General features: G+C 41.9%; 2 protein-coding genes across 10 annotated transcripts; one reads left to right on the forward strand and one right to left on the reverse strand.

The window, feature by feature from the left end:
- Window positions 1-505: 505 nt before the first annotated feature.
- On the forward strand, window positions 506-21,888 carry NUDT15 (nudix hydrolase 15). Of its 9 annotated transcripts, none has more exons than XM_080613345.1 (6): window positions 506-529; window positions 3,565-8,273; window positions 8,369-8,559; window positions 9,528-9,669; window positions 16,653-16,711; window positions 18,870-19,408. In XM_080613345.1, the coding sequence occupies exons 2-5, from the start codon at window positions 8,122-8,124 to the stop codon at window positions 16,663-16,665; spliced, it is 498 nt and encodes a 165-aa protein (XP_080469471.1). In that variant the 5' UTR covers window positions 506-529; window positions 3,565-8,121; the 3' UTR covers window positions 16,666-16,711; window positions 18,870-19,408. The 9 variants fall into 9 exon arrangements, 4 of the variants coding, with proteins under 4 accessions (XP_080469471.1, XP_080469470.1, XP_080469469.1 ...); XR_013956435.1 differs by lacking the exon at window positions 506-529 and adding an exon at window positions 20,856-21,888 and having other exon boundaries at window positions 1,246-8,273; window positions 18,870-18,982; XR_013956436.1 differs by lacking the exon at window positions 506-529 and adding an exon at window positions 21,066-21,888 and having other exon boundaries at window positions 1,246-8,273; window positions 18,870-18,982.
- MED4 (mediator complex subunit 4) lies at window positions 13,612-22,985 on the reverse strand. Its single transcript, XM_080613342.1, has 7 exons — window positions 22,809-22,985; window positions 20,372-20,438; window positions 19,848-20,018; window positions 19,415-19,472; window positions 18,333-18,419; window positions 17,220-17,351; window positions 13,612-14,379 (listed from the first exon to the last, which is right to left on the reverse strand). The coding sequence occupies exons 1-7, from the start codon at window positions 22,910-22,912 to the stop codon at window positions 14,207-14,209; spliced, it is 792 nt and encodes a 263-aa protein (XP_080469468.1). The 5' UTR covers window positions 22,913-22,985; the 3' UTR covers window positions 13,612-14,206.
- Between the last annotated feature and the right edge of the window lie 943 nt (window positions 22,986-23,928).

A 23,928-nucleotide genomic window follows, 5' to 3' on the forward strand; every position in this document is an offset into this window, starting at 1 on the left:
GGAGAGGCGCGACTCTATGGTCTCCGAGGGCCCCGTCCGTGCCCGATCGATTGTGCTGCCCCCTGCCGGGGCGGACTGCGGCAGGGCGAGCAGTTAACCGGCTTCCCAATCTCTTGGTTTTCAACGACTTTGGTTTAAAAAAAGGGTTGTTTTCTGACAGGGCTCCTAAAAAAAAGTTGTAATTCACCCACAGCCTTCTCACCCACGTCAGTTTCAGCTGGCACTGTGTGTGTCAGATAGGAGGAGAGGGTCTCTTCTACTAACACTACCCCCCCCAAGTTCTGCTTCAAAATGGAAAAATTATCAATATTTTTACTCTGGTTTTTATTTCTTTTTTTAATTATTATAATTTCAGGGTGTCTTCGCGCAACAATTCAAACACATCCATTATGAATTGAACTGAAGACCCAATATTTCTGGGCATGCGCTGGCAGCCTGCCTTCACTCCCCCTGTACCAGCCTCCTCTCCCCGTGACACAAAGCCTGTGCCTCACACAGCTCGAAGCTGTGTCTCTGCCGTCACAGTTTGGTATGTATACATTCAACATGGTGGCCTCGAGTCACATCATTAATGAACCTAAGCAAGGGACAGTTGTCTCTACAGAAACCAGAGAACAGGCTGTGTGACTCATGAAGAGGGGAAGCTTCTTCCTTTAAAAGAAAACAGTAGAAAAAGAGTAGTGGCCTGGGCAACCGTAACGAGAACTGTCCTCTACCAATAATGAGGAAAAATGCAGTTATTTCAGTACATCATGTGTGTCAAAGCTAGATCTGATGTGAAGGAAAGACATGCTGGAGCTGAAATTCTCCTGAGTTTTGTAACTGGAATCATCCAATAACCAGAGGGTTTGTTTGGTTTTTTTTGTTCTGAAACTGAAAGTGCACTATCATAGCTTCTCCTTGGGCTTGTATCGCAAAAAAAAAGAGTTACCATAGTTCAGTTACTTTCCTTCAGATCTTCCGGTTTCCTAGTGTTATTCCTACCCCTCAGCACTGCAGTGAGCTCAGCACAGTGCTCAGCTCTGTACCTCTTACATCCAGTCGTGCAAGGGAGGAGTTCACGTCACTGAACCAATAACCAGGTGTAAAATTTTGACAGACTATCCAAAATTTTCCAGTACAGCTGACTAAAGACTTCCTTCTGCCAAAAAGGGCACTTAAACTTTGTGCTGTTTCTCTCCTCTGTACACATAGTGGCTCTTTGCTAGTGTGTTAGTTTTGGCTGGGGTAGAGTTAATTTTCTTCACAGTAGCTGGTATGGGGCTGTGGTTTAGATCTGTCCTGAACACAGTGTCCTGGGTTCACCTGTAGCAGTTATTTTCATCTTTCCTAGATGTTTTCATTATTGCTGACCAGTGCTTACACAGAGCCAAGGCCTTTTCTGCTCCTCTCTCTATACCACCAGTGAGTAGGCTGGGTGTGCACGAGGAGTTGGGAGGGGACACAGCCAGGAACAGCTGACCCCAACTGACCCAAGTGATACTCTGTATGATATGGCATCATGCTTATCATATAAAGGTGGGGGAAGAAGAAGGAAGCAGGGAGATACTCGGAATTATGGTGTTTGTCTTCTCGTGTAACCATTATGTGTGATGGAGCCCGGCTTTCCTGGAGATGACTGAATACCTGCCTGACCATGGGAAGTGGTGAATGAATTCCTTGGTTTTCTTTGGTTGCGTGCATGAATTTTGCTTTACCTCTTAAACCGTCTCTACCTAAACCCATGAGTTATCTCAGTTTTACCCTTTTGATTCTCTCCCCCATCCCAGTACAGGGGGGAAGTTAGAGAGAGGTTGCTTGGTGCTTAGTTGCCAACTGGGGTTAAAGCATGATAGCGCTTTTTTGGCGCCCAGCATGGGGCTCAAAGGGTTTGAGATAACAACAGATTTGGTTGGAATGTGCTAGAATGAATTTGTAGCTGTTACTGATGTTTAGCTATTAATTGGCAGGCTCCTATGCTTGGCATGGGACTTAGTTGCCATACTGTATATAGTCTACTGCTTGTTTGTGGCTGCTTATTGCTTTTGCTGCTTGCTGTACTGCTTATCATCTTACTGTGCTGTGCCTGGGAACATTCTGATAACAGCAGTGGCTGTGCGCCTGTGCTGGCTGATGGCCATGGCACCGCTACTGCTTCTGTGCTGCTTTACTGGCTGGAACCCCAGTGTGAACTTGAGTCAAAGGGATGAGTCCACAGGTGTGGAACAAGTGTGCCTCAAAGTGGCGGTGGCCGTGGATAAACCCATGCCACAGCAGGTATATCCCTGGAGAGACTGTGGCTCATAGATAAGGCTCCATGTGGAAGGTTGGTAGGTGTAAGATTCAGTGTGAGGAAAAGGATTTTGTTTATGAAAGTGACACTTCACACAGCTAACCTATGGAGAACCTTGCCATGCATGCTGCAAATGATGGAAATTTATATAGGCTTGAGTGGAGTCTTGTAGGTTTAAAGAGGAGAAACCAGAAGAGGGTTAGTAAATACACAGAAGCCACCTCTGCCTTAAGAAGTCACTGAGCCACAGATAGCTGGAGAAGAGTAGTCAAAAGCCCTGTCATGATTTCTTGCCTATTATAATCCAGACATCCACTCTGGACTGCCAGATACTGTCCTAGATGGATTTTTGTCCTCAGTAAATGGACACTTTTATATTCTTCTGTCTCAGTCTTCCCTGGGATTAATACACCTGGAAGTTTCATAGAAGTTGGAGTACAATCCATCACTGCCAGGCTGAGTTGTCCAAGGTCATTTAAACTGTTAATGGTAGAGCTACAAATAAAACAGAATTGTCTCACCTATACTCATTCTGATGACTTAATCTTGTCTGTACACAGCCGAGCAAAGAGATAATTAACAACCAATGAAGACAGTAGAACTCTCTCCATGCGACAGCTGTGATTTGTCCTATTGCTCTTGCACACAATTATCCTCTATGAATCGTTGTGAAGACAGTGACCACTTTTGGATTGACAGCATATCTTGATGACAAACAGTACTCTTAATGGAACCAGATATGAATGATAATTCCATCACTGATGTAAAAATGAATATTCCAGTATTTAAAAGTACAGGAGTTCATGATAGTCAGTGAAGGTTATAGGAACCAACATTTGGGGTTTTTGTTCACCTAGGCACTTTCTGAAGTATAATATTAAAAGCAAGGATTTTCTGTTCTATGATAAGAAACTACATAATGTAAAAAATCTCATAGGTCTTGTAAATTCTTATATGAAAATGTAATGAAGAATTGTTTGGAGTTTAATGTGAAGCCAGGATTGTGCAGGATGATGCAGACTGTAAATTTATAATAAAGGTAAGGTCAGGGCATAGGCAAAGGTAAAGTAGGCTAATTTCCCTTCTGTCATTTGGAAACAACTCTTTCTTAAGTAGAAGAATTTGTGGAAAGTCCGGTATTTCAGCTGCAAGTGAGCAGTCTTTATTTTTCTTTATTGAGTATTGTCCATAGCTTCATTGTTGGTCACTCCATCAAATCACTAAATACGCTGACAGACAGGCCAATGACACACTGGGGATGCTGTGAACTCTCGCCTACTTTTTATCCACAGATAAAAGTTTTCTAGCAGTATACTATTTGACTGTGACAGCCATGGAAAAAGAAGAGACCAAGTTTAGATGCACAGCCTGGACAGGAAGTCAGGCCACATGAGACTTGACCACTGACCCCATCACGTCAACCCTTCTTTCTTCTTCCTCCACTTCCCAAGAAGTTCAGACAGGCAGATCAAAATAATTTTTTCTTCTGCAGTGAAATTTGGATAAATATGGTGGCACTGAACTATGAAATTGGTCTTCATCATCGTAATACACTGACTACATCCTTAGGTCTGAAACCTATCTAAGCTTTGGAAATCAGATCAGAGGCACATAGCTCAGGGTTAGGGTTCAACAGCTTATTGTTCATGCTAAACTAAACTGTCTATTTGCAGGTAAGAATCAGTGCAAGATTATTACCACATAGGGCCTACACAAGTACTAAAAATTAAAAGTATTACTTATTAGTGTTTTGTTGGGGATTTTAAAGAGTTGGAGCAAAACCTGTTTTCTCACCCATCTTTCATTTTTCTTTATTATTAGTAAAATGCATTTCGTAGCCTTCAGGAAATTCTAGATGAACACATACAAAATTTCAAATCTGTTATAAACTGATAGGAAAAGAAAAATTATTTGACAAGCAATTAATATTAATTATCAGTATGAAAGTGTATTTGCAATTGCAAAGAACTAATATCAGGGAAATTAAGTGAAAAATCTCAAATTATAAGAAAGCAAACTAAAGCAGAATAGATGAATTGTCAAAAATCTAAAGATCACAAGAGTTGTTTGCCACATGTGTAGATGGGAGGGGGGGGAAGCCTGGATTTAGGGATCAAGAGATAACACATTTTTACATCTTGGCTTAACAAATTACATGACAACCTATTGAACAGGAAACTCATGTCAGCTATTCTGTGATGTTTTAACAAGCAATGATAGGAATATATAAAATAATCAGAGATATCTTGCAAGGACCTGAGTGCTCAAAGTAATGTGAGAGCAAAGAACAAAGTCTGGTTTACTGTAAGTGGGCCAGACTAGATTGGATAAGCCCGTTTTATCTAAAAAATCCAAAACACTCATTGCACAACATCCTAGTAGAAGATACAGCTACCAACTTCATGCAAGACTCAGCTTATAAGCATGTCGGTATTTATTCCTGTTGAATCAGGACAATTTAGTGATTGAATCTAAACTGTAGAGCCTAAAAAAATTGCATTTGGTTTCTCTCATTTTGTCTAAAGCAGCTACTCTTTACATTTGGACTACAATATCAAAAAAAAAAAAAAAACAACAACCAAGCCACAAAAATTAAATGTGTACTTAACATTTGCATTGGCACTTTCAAGTGTAAATCTTTGCACCCTTATTAGTATATGTATCTTTAGTGTAATGTTGTACAAGCTTTAGGAGAAAAAAAAGAAAAAGTCTCAGTCATGGAATTAGAATCATAGAATAGTTAGGGTTGGAAAGGACCTTAAGATCATCTAGTTCCAACCCCCCTGCCATGGGCAAGGACACCTCACACCAAACCATGTCACCCAAGACTCCATCCAACTATCCCACAGGAAAAAGCTGTAGTTTATCAACCCTTCCTAATTACCACCTTTCCTAATGTTAGAAGTGGCATAGTTAGAGTGGTGCTCTGGCTGTATTTACCTGGTCAATGCAGAACCACAGCTGCATAAAGCATCCTCATAAAAAAAATTCTGGCACATGACTGAAGTCAAGTATCAATAGTACAGCCTAGCACAGAAAGGGGACAAGAGCTTCTGTCTTAGAGAAGAGGGTGCAGCATCCTACCATGGCAAAAAGGGCAGGATTTTCACCCAGAAATGCAGAGACTATAACCTCTCTTTCCATCATTTCACCTCAGAGGCAGCAGATGCCAGCTCATTAGATCATGTCTTGGCTTTACTATGGTTTTGACTGAACAGGCATTTCTGGTGACGTAACTCACTTGCTGATACTGAACATGACAAGGGCAGATAGTCCTGATTTCTCAGCTGTGAGGCAAAACTACCTCCCAGTTCTAACTGACAGCATCTTAAAGAAAAGTAAGAAGGTACTTTAAGCTGAAGGGACTGGAATATGCCATGTGAGGGGAAATACTCAGGTTGTAACAGGAAGCCTTTAAAAAGCTCTGTGCACAAAATGGCATGTGGATTTACCGACACTAACTTGAATATATTTTCATCCTTTGATCACTGACCATCTTTTTACTCATGAAAGGCTTTTTTGTTCCCAAACCCAAATTATATTTTTCCAATGTATCTCCTAGAAATAAATGAATAGGTTTTGCTGAAATTACCCTCAAAAGTTGATACACAAAGATGACATGCTAGAAATTTATGGCATTAATATTTATGCTTTAGTATATTTGCAAAAACTAAACCGAAGGAATCAGAAACTGCTAAGCAACTTCAACTATAGCTGGTATCTCCACAGGAAATACAAATCATCCACACATACTCAAATTTCTGTAGCACTGTATGTGCCAGGAGATCCCAAAGGACTTTATAGATCCAGGTCTCTCTAATTTTACAAGCTTTGTCATCTTTTCTTGGCTTTAGGGGCATAAGTGGTCTTAAAATTAGCCTATATTCTGATACTAAGTTCTATCAAGCAGTAACATTATAGCAAGAGATGATTTATGATAAGAGATCCAGTGATTTAATGGAAGCATAAGTATCACAGAAATATTTCTGCTAAAATAGAAGTGAGGAAACAGTTAACAATGTTAAATTTTAGATTTTCAGTATTAGGATTCAGGGTAACAACCAGCTTCTTGAATGCAAGTGAGGGAAAATCCATCTTCCAAGCTCACGTTTCAGTCCGTCTGCTGGCAGGACTTTGATGCCATGCACTGTTGTCCTGAATGACAGCTTTGCAGTGTAAAATATTTAAACTTAATCCTTACATCTCCCAGTTCATACTTGTGCTAAGCAAATGTGAATATGCAGTAAATTCCACAGCCAGGGAACCACATATGAGATGCTCAGAAAGATGGATGTTTTCTGGTTGCGTAGTTGCTTTTCAAGCAGCTTTTGTACATTGTGTTCTTTCCTGGTCTGGTTTCTCTCTGTGCGTTCTTCTTAAGGAATGGCTGTATAGTCATTTCAATCTGACATAAATCTGGCCTATTCATAACATGATTAGCCCTGTCACTCTTGTTCCCAGATGCTCCTACTTGCTGTCTCCCTTGTGCCAATTCACTCACTCACGTACTTGAGCTGTAAATGGTATCAGAGAACCCATCCTGCTGATAAAATAATCTTTCCCCAGTTTGCTGAGTCAGGTTTGGCTTTGTGCTGTTTAATCTGATCTAATTCTGTCCCATCCCTTCCCTGTGCTGCCCACAGCATGCTAGAAAACAAATTCATTAAAAAAAGTGGGGCTTTTTTTGGAGCTGGATGAGTTTACTCATCCAATTCACCTCACAGCCACTTCAATAGCAGCAGCAGCATGAGTAACCTTGGGCCTGAAAAGTAGGTGCCTCTGCTTCAATAGCAGCCTGGACACATGCTGGTTTGAATACACTGCTTTAGCTGTTCACCTCACAGAAGTACTTTGTCAGATGAAAAAGCCTATAAATCATAATCTTGCGAGTCTTTCAACATACTACTTACAATAGAAGATGCATTTTTACTTTCTCATTCTTGGCTTCTTCCCACCCCTTCAGTATATGTCTGTTCACTATCAAACTCATAAATACTGGCATATATTTACTTCATAGTCTGTGCAAAACCTGAGTGTGTATCTAAATAATTCCTAAAGTGAAACCGGTTAGAAGAGATTCAGTCAACAAAATGCATTTTCATTTTATTTTCATAAGTATTCTTTACATTAATGACCACAAATGTAAGATGAAAAAAACCCTGAAACTATTAAATACAAACATCTGTATAAAAGCATTACCGCAAAACCTTCCTTACAAAAAATCTTAGCCAAGTTTGTAGCTTCTTTTTTAAGTTTCAGAAGGGACCCCCTGGTACCAGACTCCACCCAAATGTGGGCTGACTCAAGGGGCACTTCTTAAGATCAACACATCTACCGTCAGAGACCATCTGGCACCCTGGCCTCCACGGAACTGAGCTGCGTCGTCTTTGCCTTTAGGTGCCCCTCATTTGCACAAATGCTTTTCCAGTTCTCAGTGGCCGTTCCGTGCATTCAGAGGGCGGACAGCCGGCGGCACAAACTGCAAACCTGCCTCTCCTCACCAGCCCGCATGGCGCAGGGCACTGCTCCCCTCACAGGCTGCCGGCAGCCTCCCTGAGCACAGCGCCCCCTAGCGCCCGGCCTCTGATCGTTCGTTCACCCGCGACAGGCTCGGCCCTCAGCGCACGGCGGCGCGCGGGCTCCCCCCAGTGGCAGTGGCGGCGCCGCCGCCGCCGCCACCACCCTCCGCAGCGCGCACGCGCATCCGGCGTACTCCCCCCCGACCGCGCCCTGCCCTCCCCTCCCCAGGCACCGGCCACCCAGGATGGAGCCGCGGCCCGGTTGGCGGAGCCGCCCCCCACCCGCCGGGCCTGAGAGGGGCGGAGCCTCCCCGAGCGCCCACTGCTACCATGGGCGAGCCGACGCAGCCCCCGAGGCCCGGGGTCGGCGTGGGGGTAGTGATCATCAGCGCCGCGCACCCCGGCTGCGTCCTCCTGGGCAAGAGAAAAGGCCCACTGGGGGCCGGCACCTATCAGCTCCCCGGAGGCCACCTGGAGTTCGGGTAGGAGCCCCGAGCCCCCCATCCCACACCCTCCCCGCGGCCCCGCCGGTACGCGCGCCGTGTCCTGAGGCGGCCGTGCCTTTATCTTCTCGCAGGGAGAGCCTAGCCGAGTGCGCCGTGCGGGAAACGCTGGAGGAGGCGGCGCTGCGGCTGCGCAACGTGCGCTTCGCCTCCACTGTCAACTCGTTCTGCACCGCCGCGCGGTACCACTACGTCACAGTCCTCATGAAGGGGGAGGCAGAGCCAGGCGCGGAGCCGCGCAACCGCGAGCCTGAGAAGAACGAGGGTGAGGGGCGGCACCCGGGGGGGGAGGTGCGCCCGTTGTATCAATACACACGTTGGAACTCGGTTTGCTGTTTGCCTCTGTGGTCACACGGTGTGACCGACCGAGGGCAAGGGGTGGCTGCCGGCACTTTTATTCCGCAGAGCTGAGCAAACGCTCACCTCTGGTAGGGTCAAGACTTGAGGAAAGTAATGAATTTAAAATAACTGTGTTGGTAATTTCTGTGCAGTCCGACCAGACTTGCAGAGGCGGAATTGTTACGTGATTATCGTACAATTCACGGAATTGTTTGGGTTGGAAGGGACCTTAAAGCGCATCCAGTTCCAACACCCCTGCCCTGGGCAGGGACACTGTCCACTAGGCCATGTTGCTCCCAGCCCCCCTCCAACCTGGCCTTGAACACTGCCAGGGATGGGGCAGCCACAGCTTCTCAGGGCAACCTGTGCCAGTGCCTCAGCACCCTCACAGGGAAGAATTTCTTATTTATATCTAAGCTAAATTCTAAATCTCCCCTCTGCCAGTTTAAAGCTATTCCACCTAGTCGTATCTCTACGTGCCCTTCTAAAATGTCCCTCACCAGATTATTTGTAAGCTCCCTTGAGTCACTGGAAGCTGCTCTAAAGTCTCCCTGGAGCCTTCTCTTCTCCAGGCTGAACATGCCCAGCTCTCTCAACCAGTCTCCATAGGAGAGGTGCTCCAGCCCTGTGGACATCTTCATGGTCCTCCTCTATACTCGCTCCAGCAGGTCCACATCCCTCTTGTCTTGGGGACCCCAGAGCTGGACACAATACTGCAGGTGGGGTCTCAGGAGAGCAGAGTAGAGAGGGAGAATCACCTCCCTTGACCTGCTGGTCACACTCCTTTTGAATCAGTCCAGGATATTGTTGGTTTTCTGTGTTGCAAGTGCACATTATTTCATTCTCTGGCTTTTTCTTTTTGTTTTTCCTTTTTTTTTTATTTTTTCCCTGCAGGTTGGGCATGGGTTAAGTGGGATGAATTTCCTCCAGCAGATCGGCTGTTCTGGGCCTTACGCTGTTTAAGAGAGCAAGGTTACAATCCCTTTACAGAAGAGCTTGATCATCTGAAGGGGTACACGGGAAGTCACCAATTGGGGTAAAAAATAATGGCACATGATGTAACAAGCCAAATGAAAGACCTGCTTTTTGGTGTAAAAGAGAAAAGGATACCTCATGTTCTCTCTGCCTATGTGAATATACCACCCTTTCCAAAGCCAAAAAGATGCCAGATGTTTCAGTGCTTTGACTATATTTCATGTGACAGTTGTCTCTCATTCCACAGCTATTTCTAGCTGTTCTGGTTAACAGTGAATGTTTTCTTTTATATATATCTCAGAGTGTTTTATTTGGTTAATCTTTATATGGATGAGCAGCAGAAGTCAGAGCAGAAGTCAGAGAAGCATACTCCCTTGCTAACAGTTGCAGCATCAGGCTCAAGAGGAACTTTTTTAAGACAGTGTCCTGCTTTTTATGTAAAACTTTGTGTATCATGCTGCTTTCCTTATAATTGTAAATAGATAAATAATCATAAATCTTAGACCAATTTTTAAACTTAGCCTTGTCTTGTAGCTTCAGTTAAGATACTGTCATGAACAAAAGTCACATTCTACAGACAATGCCTCAATTCTGCAGACAGCAGTATATACTTGAAAGTCAGAGTACTAGAAACATGAAAAGGATTGTCAATGTTAATGATGAAAAGTTTATTGAAGGGGGTGATGATTCCCCTGTCCTTCTTGCCACCCTCTTTCCTAACAGAGTTCTGTTTGCAGACTCAGTTACATTAAAATTTACCCGAAGAAGTGTTCCAGATCTCTACAGTTGATCTTAATTCCTGATCAGGTTACTAAACTCTTAATAGTTCAATTAGAACTATTAGAACTGAAGAGGTGCCTAAAGTGTTCTGCTAGGCTGAACACAAATAGGCTGACATAAATAACATTGCACAAACTAATCTTCATTGATAGGTGTAGCTCTACAGTAGACAGCTATACTTTGGGGCTAAAGAGGGTTGTAGGTGCTAAACAGCACAGTAGGTGTAATTCTGTATGGCCACTGGATTTGATAGAATTGTTCATTTTCAGTTTGATGTGATGAAATGATTGAGTGTAGGCAATGAAATCATGGTATACAAAAATTTGTACAAAACCAATGAGTTTATATTTTTAATTTTTCTAGGATCTGTAACCAGATTTGATTCTTTTCCAGCTGTAGTTCATTAGAACATCAGTAATTCATTTTAGGATATGAATTTTTAAAAAAATCACCAAATGCCTCCTCATCTTTTTCTCTTTGGGTTTCTTTTAAAACACAGGTTTTGTCTGTTCCCAACATAACTGTTGTACAAAATGTTCTGAGATATCTTTAATTTCCTTTGAATAAAACATAAGCACAGTATTTAAAGATTAAAATTGTCTAAAATAATTAATTGATTTCTCAGTTCTTAAAATAAATGAGCTTGAATTGTTTAGAGCTCGGAAATGGCTCTTTTTCCTGAGAAGCAGACAGAGTGATATGAGGTGTAAGGATGCTGCTTAATAATTACAAGCCTCCTGCTTAGAATGTGAAGTATTAACTACATGCTACTTAGGACGTATTCTTTCTCTGAAGTAAATAAAGAAGATAATGTTATAAAGCAGTTTTGAAATGGGAAATATCACTGAAAATTCCGTTACCACTGTATCTTTGTAGAAAGCTTTTTTTTTTTTTTTTCTATTCAAAAGTGGAGGTTTTCTTCTTGAAAGCAACTTCATGTACACTGAAAATTATTCCATTCAGCTATCAACAAGAGGCTGTAGGAAGAGTTGACAGATGTCCTGCCCATCTGTCTCAAAGAATAAAGGGGGGGGGCAAAAAAAAAAAAAAATTACAATTATTTAATATGATTTAGTGCAATTTTAAATTTTAGAAGGCATCTAGCTCCTGATGGGGAAACAGGGGTCACTGTAGAATGGTTTGTCATGCCATAAGTATTTTGATACCATTAATGGTTATATTCATTCTATCTGTTGTAAATACACAACAGTTACTGAAATGAGGACGCAAAAAGTATCACCATATGTCAGGGCTTCTGCATCCTTTCTAAGTGGACTGATGAAACAACTACAGTGCACTACTGCAATCAGCTGTCAGCAATCCCTAACTTAAATAACTAACTTTGTGTGTATCATGCATTTGTACTTTTTTTTTCCCCAGGAAGTTTGATTCTGAGTAGTTTTTAGCTGCTAAGGCTCAGTGCTTTCAACTAAATGTTATGTTTATTTTGATTTTTGGTACATTTGCTAAATAGGAAAATCTACTGGGTACACATTTAAGCCACTGAATAACAGAACACTCAAAACTTTATGGTTTGCTTAACTTACTGTAATAGAAAAAATTCACCTAAAATAGCATTATACTTATCCAGTATTGAGAAAAATACTCCTGAACAGCATATGGTTTGGAGCACTGATGTAAAGAAACTCATTAAGATGCATCTTATACCCAGAGTCTGATTTTATGCTAAGTGAACTGTTGGCAGAGCTGTTGTCTTACCTGTTTCTTAGATGTAACACACTGGTTCCATTTGGTCCCTTTTAAGCCTTCAACAGACTAACAAGTAACCCAGGAGAAAAAAACCCAAAAAGTGTTCATTGCTTCTGTTCATCCTTATGTCTGGAAACAATCACCCACCTCCACAGTGAATCAAATGATAAAGCCATGTAAGAGTTTTGGATAGACTGTGCATTACACTTCCCATCACTATTAATTATCTCTCTTTGTATTTCATGCCAAGAAAAGTATGTTCTTGCAAATGAGAAGACAGAAGAGACTAGTGAGCTGTGGCTATGTCGTAAGATGTGTTGAGAGAGGGGCATTTATGGAAAAAAATACTAATCCCATGGTACAAAGCATTGAGAAGCTGCATTTTGCAATTTTGTGTATGATTCTGATAACACATGTTTAAGAAAAAACAATGTGAACTAGAACAGGGGTAGCCAAGCTTAACGAGAATGATTGAGATGGGACAGGTGTATTTGAGTTAACATGAATTAAAAATTCATGTTAATACAGTCCTCTATGAAGACATTGGGGATAAACTCCAAAGAGGAAAACAGGATACTAAACAGAGGTAAAAATATAGATTTATATGAGTAACTTCAGACTGCAGAATAGAACTGAAATTTTAGTAACTCTAAAAATGCTTCCAAAAGGAACAGCTGAGACGAAACCAAACTCCCAATTTCTCTTAAAACAAAAAAGCACTGCCCCATATTATGCAACTGAACCTGACTGAAGTCCTTTTCATGTCTACATCTTTATGGGATTTGTATGTATGTTGGTCATATGTGGCAGCATTACTGACAGCAATACTTGGAAGATTCTCCTAGCAAACGAGGAAGTACCTGATTTATCAGATACTTCTTGTGAGGAATCTACAAAATGGCAGTGTGGAGTAAATTTCTGATCTGTCCTTCAGGAAGCCTTGCTGCAGGGCAGAAACCTGTAACTGCCATGAGCAACAGTTCACATTAGTTTCTGATCTGATCAGAGGTTTACTTAAGAGAAAAGTAGCCATCGTAAAATAACTCCTTGAGCAAAACAGACAAAGGAAAGCAAAGCCAAGTGCCTTTGGAAAGATGAAAGAACATTGTAGCTGAGGCAGGAAATGCAACTGCTGAAGCAAACAAATCAGCAGGTTCAAAGAACTGAAAAATTATAGACAAGAATAAAGAATCTCTGAGTACTTTGAACTGGAAGGAGCTGAACCTGCAGTGTGCCCCAAAGCATGTCATCTCCAGGGGCCCAGGATGCTTAACCAGAAACCTTGCAAATGGATGGGCAGTCTACATGGCTGCCTCAGGGTCTGCCCAGTTATGTGTGTACCTGGCAAAGCTCAGCTGAAAAGGGCAGGCTCTCAGTTTGTGACTCCTCAGTTGCTTCTAATACTGACTTGGCATTTTGCAAATTACAAGCTTCTGAAACTCCAATCAGAATTCAACTACATACTGGGATAAAATGTGCTGATGTTACACAGTAACTCATCTAAGATTTAATTTGCAAAAAGAAACACAAAGTTACATCAAAGCTCAGTTTATTTATGACAAATCATTACATATTACAATAATTACAAACTTTTTCCTTACACCTTATTCTCATGTTTTTGTTCTCAGCTCAAAAACATGGATTTAGGCAGTGACAAAAAAAAGGTATTAAAATTATAAATGTCATGTCTCATTTCTGTGCCATAGAAAAGGCTATCATCAAAAGAGTAAAGTTACTAACAAACATACATGGGGATTCCCCTTACACCTTTTTTCCAAGGAACTTTTGTCATCTAATGTATAGTAAATATATATATGCACACCATGTCTCTTGCAAACATACGCATTCACACATTTACATAATCGCTGGAAATGTGACATCTCTCCTCCAGCAGAAAGCTCCCAGTCATTTTACTTGAATATCTAATGCAAAAAAATATTCTAAAGTCCGTAGTTTATAAATTAGTCACCCTATTTCTGAGCCAGCTGTTATCTTCTCCCTACACAGGGCCACCAGTGTAACAAAATGATATTGTGTCTTACGATGAACAGCACCCAACCTACCTTTACCACAGGAAAGGTCTACTAGGGATACTGTCCCCCTTGTACCTAGTCTGAGTCACTACTGCTGCTTGAAGAGTCTGTTGACATAACTTCTACATCATCTTCATTCTCTTTATTGTGTCCTGGAGGCTCCAACATGAAGTCATTACTATGATTAGGAGGTAGCATGTTCATTGACATATCACTTGACTGCCAAGGATACTGAGGAGCCAGTACATCTGGAAAAAAGGGGCATTATCAAACAATCAGCTTTGTATATCAACAAACGCAACAAGACAGCTCAGCCAAAACTCCAGTTTAAAATTAATCTTAAAATCCTTCCTGAATTCTGGACAGCTGAAACCCTCCATCACTGTTAAAAGCCCACACTGCCTGAGAGGCTCATTTATGTAGATGGCTCTTGATCTCTCATCACTCCTCTTCAAAACAGTATATATGCATACAGAGCTTTTCACCTTCAAAGCACAGTTTGAACTGCCTTAACATTCACAACCACAGGCAGTAATGAAAATGATCACCCCCTATCAGTATGCAAAAATAGATAAAAACATTAGATTAAAAAAAACCCTAAAACCTTAACATAGACTATAGAAATTCAAAGTGAAAGGTTTTATCCAAATTTCACTGAAAATACCTTGGTTATTGTTTTTCCAACAGCAAATATGGCACACCAAGAGCAAAGGAGATGAGGGTTCTACTACAAAACCAGGGCCACAGAGATACTTGAAGTGGGAATGCCCCACTGTGCCCCAGCCAGGCCAGCTTCAGTTGCCTCTGACTTCTCTCCCCTCTGGCTGTTTCTTCTCTCCTACAACTTGCAAAACCATTACACACTGTACTCCCTACCAACCTACCCTCCTCCCACACTTCTTAGTCTCTCCCTTCCTTGCCCCCCCCAACAGTTCCCATTTCAAAGCTGCACTATGCATCTATATGTCATTTCTTCTCCCTTCCTTTTAATTTATGCTCCTACTGCTGTGCTTCAATTCTTCTCCACTTACTACCAGGCACCACAGCTAAGACTATCCCATAGAAGAAACCAGCTATCTCCCACTTACAGCAAGAATTAAAAATAATTAGGTAGTCAGAAGTGAACAAAACCCCATGCACATGTCACTTTGAGTACAGAAAAAGAGTGCACTGTCTAAGCAGGGGCGTCATCTATGGGATATGTATTCTCACTCAGGTGCTATCTAACTCAGAAGCACAGTCTCCACACACATAGTAGCTTCTGATCTTCAAGTTCTTCACGTATGAACTACAGTTATAGTCCCCTAATACCAGATGCATTACCTAGCTGTACAAATCCAACCCACAAGCAGATACCAGGGCAAAATGCAGCCTTTGTGCTAGTTCTGTGCCAGCTTTAGGATGGCAAGCAACAGTACAAGGTGGTCTCATCCCACATTTGGTGAAGTTAAACAACTTTATTTGAACCAGCTGAGAACATAAGCCAGTGTTCTACATTCTGTGGCCATACTTCAATGCTGGAACCAGTCCATTATTAAACCAGACCTCCAAGTTTTGAGGCTAGCAAGCAGCACAGTGGCTGGCTTGCACACTCACTAAGGACTCAGTAACCGGGAACCTCCTTGCAAAGGTCTCTAGAAGGGCTAAATCCCATAATGAGCATTCTCAGGACATGCCTCCACACACCAACAGATGCAGGATCCCTTACAAAATGCCGAAAAGTAGGGCAAAGAAAGTAGGGCAGCCTCTACTTTCTTTTAAATGAAGTTTTGATATTTCCTTTTTACCTGTTAGTCTAGTAATTAAGAGGATTTCCTCTGATATAGAGATACAGATTCAATTAATTTTACTTAGGTGTATAAATCCCACATTTTCCAGCTTCTCAAGGAAAAGTCCTGAAGAGTGGGCTTTCAGTTCTTACAGAGACACAACTCAAAAGGAGCAAATCTACATCCTCTAAGGCAGAGGAGCCAGCCAGAATGGCCTCTACCAAAACTTAAGCAAATAAATGCTCAAACTCCATGAGAAAGACACAACCTTAACTAGTACTCTGACCATGTTTCAGAAGAACAGAAAAGGCAGTATATGGACCCATTCTCAGCATTTCCCTGGTGGGTTGCTATAGACAGATGTCAAGGTCCCACTCCTATTAGCTCACTGACCCATTTTATCCAAGGCCAGAGGTTTAGAAACCAAGATGGTGCAGAACTTCAAGGCACTTCCTAAGAGGTGATAATAGGATTAGAGGTGACGAGAAACACTAAATCCAAGTTTACTATTTCTCCAACGGAGTCATAATACAGAGGTTTTTAAGGTATTCAGTACAATTTTTGAAAACAAGCTTTCCAGACCTCCTGAAAGTGGCTTAACAGTCAGGTAAGAACTGTTACAGATCTCTTATGAAACTAAACTAAGAATCATCCACAATTTAGTCTAACCATGGCAGATTAACGCTGCACAGGTACAGAACCACTGGATTCTTGATTCAGTTACTATAATTTAGTGCTAAATTCTATTTCAGCATGAATGAATGAATCCCACAACAATCAATGGAAGTGCCCATTTCACTAAGCAATTAAGGTAAGGGACTTTTAAAGCTCAATTCCTACACTCAAGGTACTACATCACAAGCTGTCCTTTGCAACGTCTTTTCAATCTAGAACTTCTAAGCAAAAAGTCTTGCTATATGCAGCATAGACTTAAACGAAAGTAGCGGGTGACAATAAACTCTTCTTCCAAATACAGCTTTCACAATCCCATACTTTGTCATCACTACTAAGAAAAGATTGCTTTGAAAATGCTGCTTTCTAATATCATTTGATATCACTTAATTTACAGCAATTTAAGTGAATTGAAGGGTAATTCAGTGACTTTTGCTTACACTTAGTTGTAGTGTCTGCAGTATGATTTAACATGAAGTAAAATTTATGCAATTTCTAAATGTTAACTCTATTTACTACATGATGGCTGCTAGGGAAAAACACTGGCCATAATTTTCATTATTTTTACTCTGATCTGCCTTTGCAAATGTGTAATTGCTATGACTGTACAAGGAATAAAGAAAAGCAAACGAAACAGTTTCTCTTACCTGGCAGTCTGCCCGCAGCAAGTGCATCCCCTGGTAAGTGTCCATTAACTCCATTGGTGGATGGGTTGTTCATCTGACCCAAGAGACCACTCCTCATTTCCAGATCTGTAGGATATGGCCTACGTGGGTCCCCTTTAAAAAGAAAAAAAAAAAAAAAAAAAAGTTTTTTAAATGTTTAGCAATTGTCTTGCAGACATTAACTTTTTCTTCAGTGCCTAGTTTCCTGACCAAAAAAACCATACTCTGATTGCTTAGATCAGCAATGAGCATAACATCTGTTTTGTTAAAATCCAAGTCTATGCCTTTCACTTAGACTTTCTTTGTTCATTCAGACCTGGCAGAGAAGCACATTAAAAAGCCACAACAACAAAAAAAACCCAAAACATAAACCCCCATGTTTAGAGGGTATCTTTGCTCTCCCTGCTACTTCACAGATAAACAGCAAGGGCAGGAATTGGGAAAAAAAAAAAAAAAAAAAAAAAAAAAACAACTCTCACATTCTCATTTTGGACAAGAAGGATAGTTCTCAAAATTGAAACCTGACATGATGAAAGCCCTGCTTCTGGCTCTACTGATTACTAACATCCTCTGAAAAGAGTATTATAAGGGACAGGAGGGAAAATAACTAAGGGAGGTTGTGAATGCTCCATCCTTGGTGGTGTTCAAGGCCAGGCTGGATGAGGCCTTGGGTGGTATGGTTTAGTGTGGGGTGTCCCTGCCCATGGCAGGGGGGTTGGAACTAGATGATCTCAAGGTCCTTTCCAACCCTAACTATTCTATGATTCTATGATTCTAAGCACATGGAAAAGCCTTCAACATACTTGGTTCTAACTTACAATTGGGGCCAACATTCCAGGGAAAAAAGCAAACAAAGAGCAGAGGAGGACAGTCAGTTAATGGAATGTGAAGTTTCACAGCCTTTTGGAGACGTACATTATAAAGTCTACAGGACTTTGGATATCTGTTTTTCATTGAAAATATAAGCTAGAAGAGGTGAAAACAATGTTATTCTAATAAACCCCAGAGTTTATCACTGTATAAAAGCATTGTAAGAAAAGGTAATGAACACGCTTCATTACAAAAATAATCTGTTGCCATAAACATGATGGTTACCTGGTACCCATGTGAGAGGGGCACACACAGCATTGCTAGCACTGATTCTATGGGCATATTTAATTATTTCTTCAGAGGAAATGGCACCTGGAAGAATGGAAGAGAAGTTACTATATTCACAAGAGGCTGCATCATTCAATTATTTCAGAATACTGGGCATTAATAGCTAGAAGATTAAGAATGTCATTTTGTCAAAAATTAAGAGCATGTTTCAAATGCAGTGACTACTTAGAGGATTCTTAGACTATGCAAGGCCAACCTTTACAGTGAACTGATTTTACAGCCACAAGTTCAGTACACCTTCAATGGCAACAGATCTTTAACGCTGTGAAAAACACAAACCAATCTCTTAAGCAGTGTACTTGACAAGCACAATTTGTAAGAAACTTTTAGCACCTGCTTTATTATGGAATTTTCTGTAGTAAAGAAATTTTTTTGTTGGTTTAATAATTGTAGGGCATACATGTAGAAGCCTTTCTAAATATGTGCATGTATTACGGTAACATAAGCTTAATTAAATTGCTTGATTTTTTTTAGATGAAAGAGGTGTAACAAGATGATAGAAGACACATAAAGAAAAAAAAAACCAAACAACCAAACATTAAGAAAATGCCTCCTCCAAAAAAACCCAAAGAAGTAAGTTTCACTTGGTAAGTGCCATAATGTCAGAAATTGTTACAGGTACAAACCAATACCTAGCTATACCTACAAACCTAGCTAGCCAGTCTTTCAAATACAGTGGACGCATACACAAAGCATTCTCTTCCTTTCCTCAGCAGACCTGCTGAGGCAATTTGGTGAGAGGCAGCTGGGTAACCAGATAGACTGTTATCAGTCCAAGAAGAGTGTTGAGACACTTGAATTCAAGTTTAATATTAAAGACATGTTTGCCACCAAAAAAAATATTAATTCCTGCCTTTATTCTGTTTATAGGTTCATAATGAAATGGAAATTTGTTTACACGCAAAGCATATGAAATTTGTAATAGCAGATGAAAATAAAAACAATAACACTAACTCAAGCTCACGAGCAACTTTCTTTACAACTCTATTTACGTAGTATGTATAATCATGGATACCCACCTTTTCTTGCTTTTTCAATTGATTTCAGCTTTTCCTTTGCCTGATAAACAGCTGTTGCCTAGTTGTAAAAAAAAGAATAATAACAAAAAATGAAACAAACCAAACTTCAAAGCATCTTTAATTTGTAAACTGCACAAAGTCAGCTTCATGAATAAACCCTTGCTTTTAATTGCATTTTAACAAAGAAACTGTTCAGTGAACATTTTCAAAATATACAGAAATAAAGTAGGTTTGGAAGAAAATTAGCATTATAAAACAAAACTGAATACCATGATAACTAAAGAGTATTTGACTACCGAAAAAAAAAAGCCAAACCACTAAGCTTTTATGAAGTTTTAAATATTTAAATCTTCTCAAAACACAACACCACTTCCTCCAGAGCCACCTTTTCACAAGTAGATGCTCAAAAGCAAACACATCATTATGAACTTACCAGTATGTGCTCTGCTTCTTTTAGTTGTTTCTGCAGCTGCTGAATATCATTATCCCTCTTTTCTACTACCTTTTCTAAAAGCTGCATTTCATGATGGATTTTCCCCTGATCAACTGCCAACTTCATTAGCTCTTGAAACTCTCCATCTCTCTGAATCAGCAGTTCCAGGATCTATTGAACAAGAGTTTTGCAGAACTTTTAATTTAGCTAAAGTAACAATACACCCTCAATCATGCTGTAAAGAAGAGCCACTGACATTCATAGAGTATTTCTGTTTGCATGAAAATGAAACAAAATTTCTTCTCTCTGTTTGCAAAAGCAGCCTAAGAAGCATACATCAAAATGAACAAACAAACAAGCAAACAACATGAAGACCAAAAATGCCTTTGTAGTGGGGCCAAAACCTAATCATCACCATTAGCTATGCTCAGCACAGACAAGAATACAGGGAGAAAGAAGGTGGTGGTGGGGATATAGCAGCATTGTGCTTACACAAAGAAATACAGTTTAGAAAGTTAGCTTACCTGGCTCTCCTCTCCTGGTTGTGGAAGCTTCTGGTTTCTTGAAATTGCCAAAATTTCAATTAGCTCCCTGAAAGGAAAACTCAAAATTGGTGTTTGCGCAATTTTCTAGGTCATTATTTGTAAATCACAAGTCATCCCCAAATTGTCAGTGTACTCGTATCATTACAAAAGTATGCATGGACTTGAGTATTTTATAGTACAGTGTTGGCAAGGATTTCTCAACTAAGAGCAATTCTATGAATAGTCTCATGATTGAAGCACATTTTCTTTGTTCTTTGAGCTCATGAAGCACTTGTACATTTATACTCAATAAATGTGCTGAGTTCCTGCCAAACTATGTAAGACAAACAGAAGCTGAAAGAAGAAACAGCAAAATAAACCACATTCATATCCTACTTATACTGCCTTTGTTTGTTGTAAGAGGGTGTGAAAGTTGTCCTCACCATTTTACTTCTCTACTTTTTCTCCATTTTTTTCCAAACAGAGCAAGTTTCACACTTGGGCTTAGAGCAATTAAGTCTACACTTTCAAGAACCTGAAGAGTTTGCTGTGAAACTACTTTTACTACAAGTATTTCTACAATAGTATATTAGTTGTATAACAAACACATAGAAATACTATTAAAAAAACCTAATAATCTTCAGGTGCTTGGTTAGAAGTGCTTCTCAAATAAACCTCTTGATCACACTTCCAGGTATCCATTTACTTTGCCACCATTTTGAAAAGCCATCAAGAACCTTGGAGGGAACTCACTAAGCAACAAGACCACAATGTAAAAAGGCATTTCTGTAAATTCAGCAAACTTATTTGGCTTCTAATGGCATGAGTAATTGTCTGAGGACACTGTCCTTGGAACAGATTCTCTGCTTGTTTCAGCGCAAACAGCTGAGTGGGATGTATGACTCGTTCAGCAGTGGGCCAGAACCTTAAAATGAAAATAGGTGGTTGTTAAAATGTCTGAAAAAGCTCCTCACCAATAAAGCTCTGAGTAACTTCTTGGTCTATGTCTCCTGGTCACTCATGAGCACTAAAACGATTTTACACAACTAGAAAATAAAGAAAGTTGTCATTATCACTAAAGCTTTATTCTACCTTACCACCCACTGAGCAGTAGCAAACAAAATAGTATGAGTAGATCAGCTACCATCACCAAAGCTGGTGGCATGGAGGGTTGTAATTCTGCCATGTGTTAGCCAGAAAGCACACAGACACAGATTCAAAACTATGCAAAGGTTACAGACTGTTGCTTAATGTTTGCCCATACCAGCAAACCAGCATCATGACCGGGAAAGGCCTAGCTCCACAGTGCTGCAACAGTTTGCTGGTCAACAGGCAGGATTCACTAAATGCTTCTGAGGGTTTCTCTGGATTAATTATTATAGAATAGTCCAAATGGTCTAAATGGTCCCAAGATTTCAAAAGAAAACCAGGAAAAAAACCCACAAAAAACACAACAAATAAAGAGCAATGGGATTTTGTTTTATTTCTTTCTCCACAAACACGTGTTCTCTAGCAAGCGCATGTCACAATAAAATCTAAACCTGAAAATAAAACCTAAAATAAGAAAAAACAGGATCAACTGACCAGTGTATTTTCCTTGTTGTGCCAGGAGTAATAACACAGAGTGAGCCAGCCACAACGGGTTACTCCATGTGAAAAAGTTTTCCTAAGCTCCTACTCTCCGGAGAGGAGGAAAATGACTAGGAACCAGTTTAACTGCACCCCACAACATGGTGGCCAGCCTGGGTGAGGCTCATCGGACCAGCCCCACAGACCATGGAAAAAGTATCTGAGAATTGCTATCACTCCAAAGGAGGGCTCTGCAGTCTACTTTGAGTGAGTTTAACACTAATACTGGCAATGACCAGAACGGCTTGAGTCATGCAACACCATCTACAAATTTCTGAGTGAAACATAATTTTTAGTGACTAATAAAAAGCCTAAAATCTAAGGGGGAAGGGGAGGGAGATGAGTGCATGCACGCATCTCCCAGGAAACACAGGCTGTCAAGCGAGAAAGCAAATTAGGTGGTAGAATGTTCTAAGAGTAACAGCATACTCTCCTGCTGCAAGAATAATAAGGTAACTCTGGGGTCAAGGCTGCGGAGGGGAGCGCAGGGCCGGACCAACTCCCTCCCCTCCCCTCCCCTCGGAGCCGGCCTGGGGACGACAGGAGAGCCGGGAGACGCGTGCACACGGGCCTGACCCTGATCTCGCCCCGCACACCAGCGAGCGGTCGGCTCAGGCCGGGCCTGGCCGATCTGATTCGAATTCTAGCCGATCCCCTCCCAGCCCACCCCCAGGGACACCCGCTCCTCCAGCCGCCCTCATTGGAGGCTCCACGCACGTTCAACGCCAACCTCCGTCACCTCCACCCCCCGGCACTCAGCCGCCACTCGGGGCCCTCCCATCCGAGAACAGGGGGCAGAGCGCGGTACCTGGCCAAGAGCTCAAGATCCTCCAGCGCCGCCAGGAGCCGCTCCCGGGTGCTGCTGCGCTCCCCTCCGCCACCCCCGGCCGCCGCAGCCGAGGCCGCCGCCATCACGACCCCGGTAGCGGACCCAACCCAGAAACACTTCCCAGCGGCGGCGCCAGGCCCGCGAGGGCGCCAGGCCGGGCAGTGCCCCCGTGCGGTGAGGCTGCGAGCGGCAGCCGGGTGGCGGAGCACGCATGCGCAGGGCGGCCTGGCAGTTGCTGGGTGGTTCCTCCCTCTGGCCCAGGCGGGAGCGGGTAACGGCTCTCCTGGGGCGCCGGAGGAGGAAGGGTCGGGCGGCAGTGGGGACAGGGGACGTGCATGTGGCGCAGAGCCCTGGGTGTGAGGGGAAAGAAGGTCACATTTCCCTCAGTGAGGCCAGATGCGTTCTTGTAAAAACCCCCTCCTGGAGCTGGGTCGTTACACAGTAGGGGTCTGTGCTTGTTGCTGTTCTGAATGTATTTCCAGTCCCCGGATTTCCACAGAACAGCCTCTAAATGAGAGTCAGATGTACGCTAAAAACACAGAAAACAAACGGCAGAAAAAAGGGCTTGCCACTAAATTGTGTCTGAAGTTTTTTAACTCGAATTTTGACAGCTGTGATAGACCAATGTCCTTTAGGTGTTTTTTAGCAGATGGAGGATGAACTAACGGCTAAAGAAAGTTAGGGAAAATGTAATAAACCCACGGAGCTTTAGATGAGCACCAATAGCTGCGACCTGGGCTGTCTCTCCCGCTGGTGACAGGAGCCATGACCTGCCTGACATGCCGATGCCATGGGTGCAGACGTGTCCAGCCATGGAGGTTAAAGGCAGCTTTTTGTCCGCTGCAGAGGCCCGCACTTTGTGATGGGGCAGGTAACGGATGCAAATACTGCCAGAGTTTCAGCTTTAGCTAAAAAATACCATGTTTTTCTTGTTAATGTTGCTGTCTATGAGCTGGCGCTGTAAACAGGCCTCTAACCCTGGGTGGGGTCACAGAGAAGCCAGTGGAATTTTTTATGTTCATGAAGGTTTCAGTAATGTGAAGAGACTCGGAGGGAAGCCAGGGTGAGGGCAGATGAGGGAGCACAGAGTGAAAGCTAA

Source organism: Psittacula echo (assembly GCF_963264785.1).
Source record: "Psittacula echo genome assembly, chromosome: 3".
In the NCBI taxonomy this organism is placed as follows: domain Eukaryota; kingdom Metazoa; phylum Chordata; class Aves; order Psittaciformes; family Psittacidae; genus Psittacula; species Psittacula echo.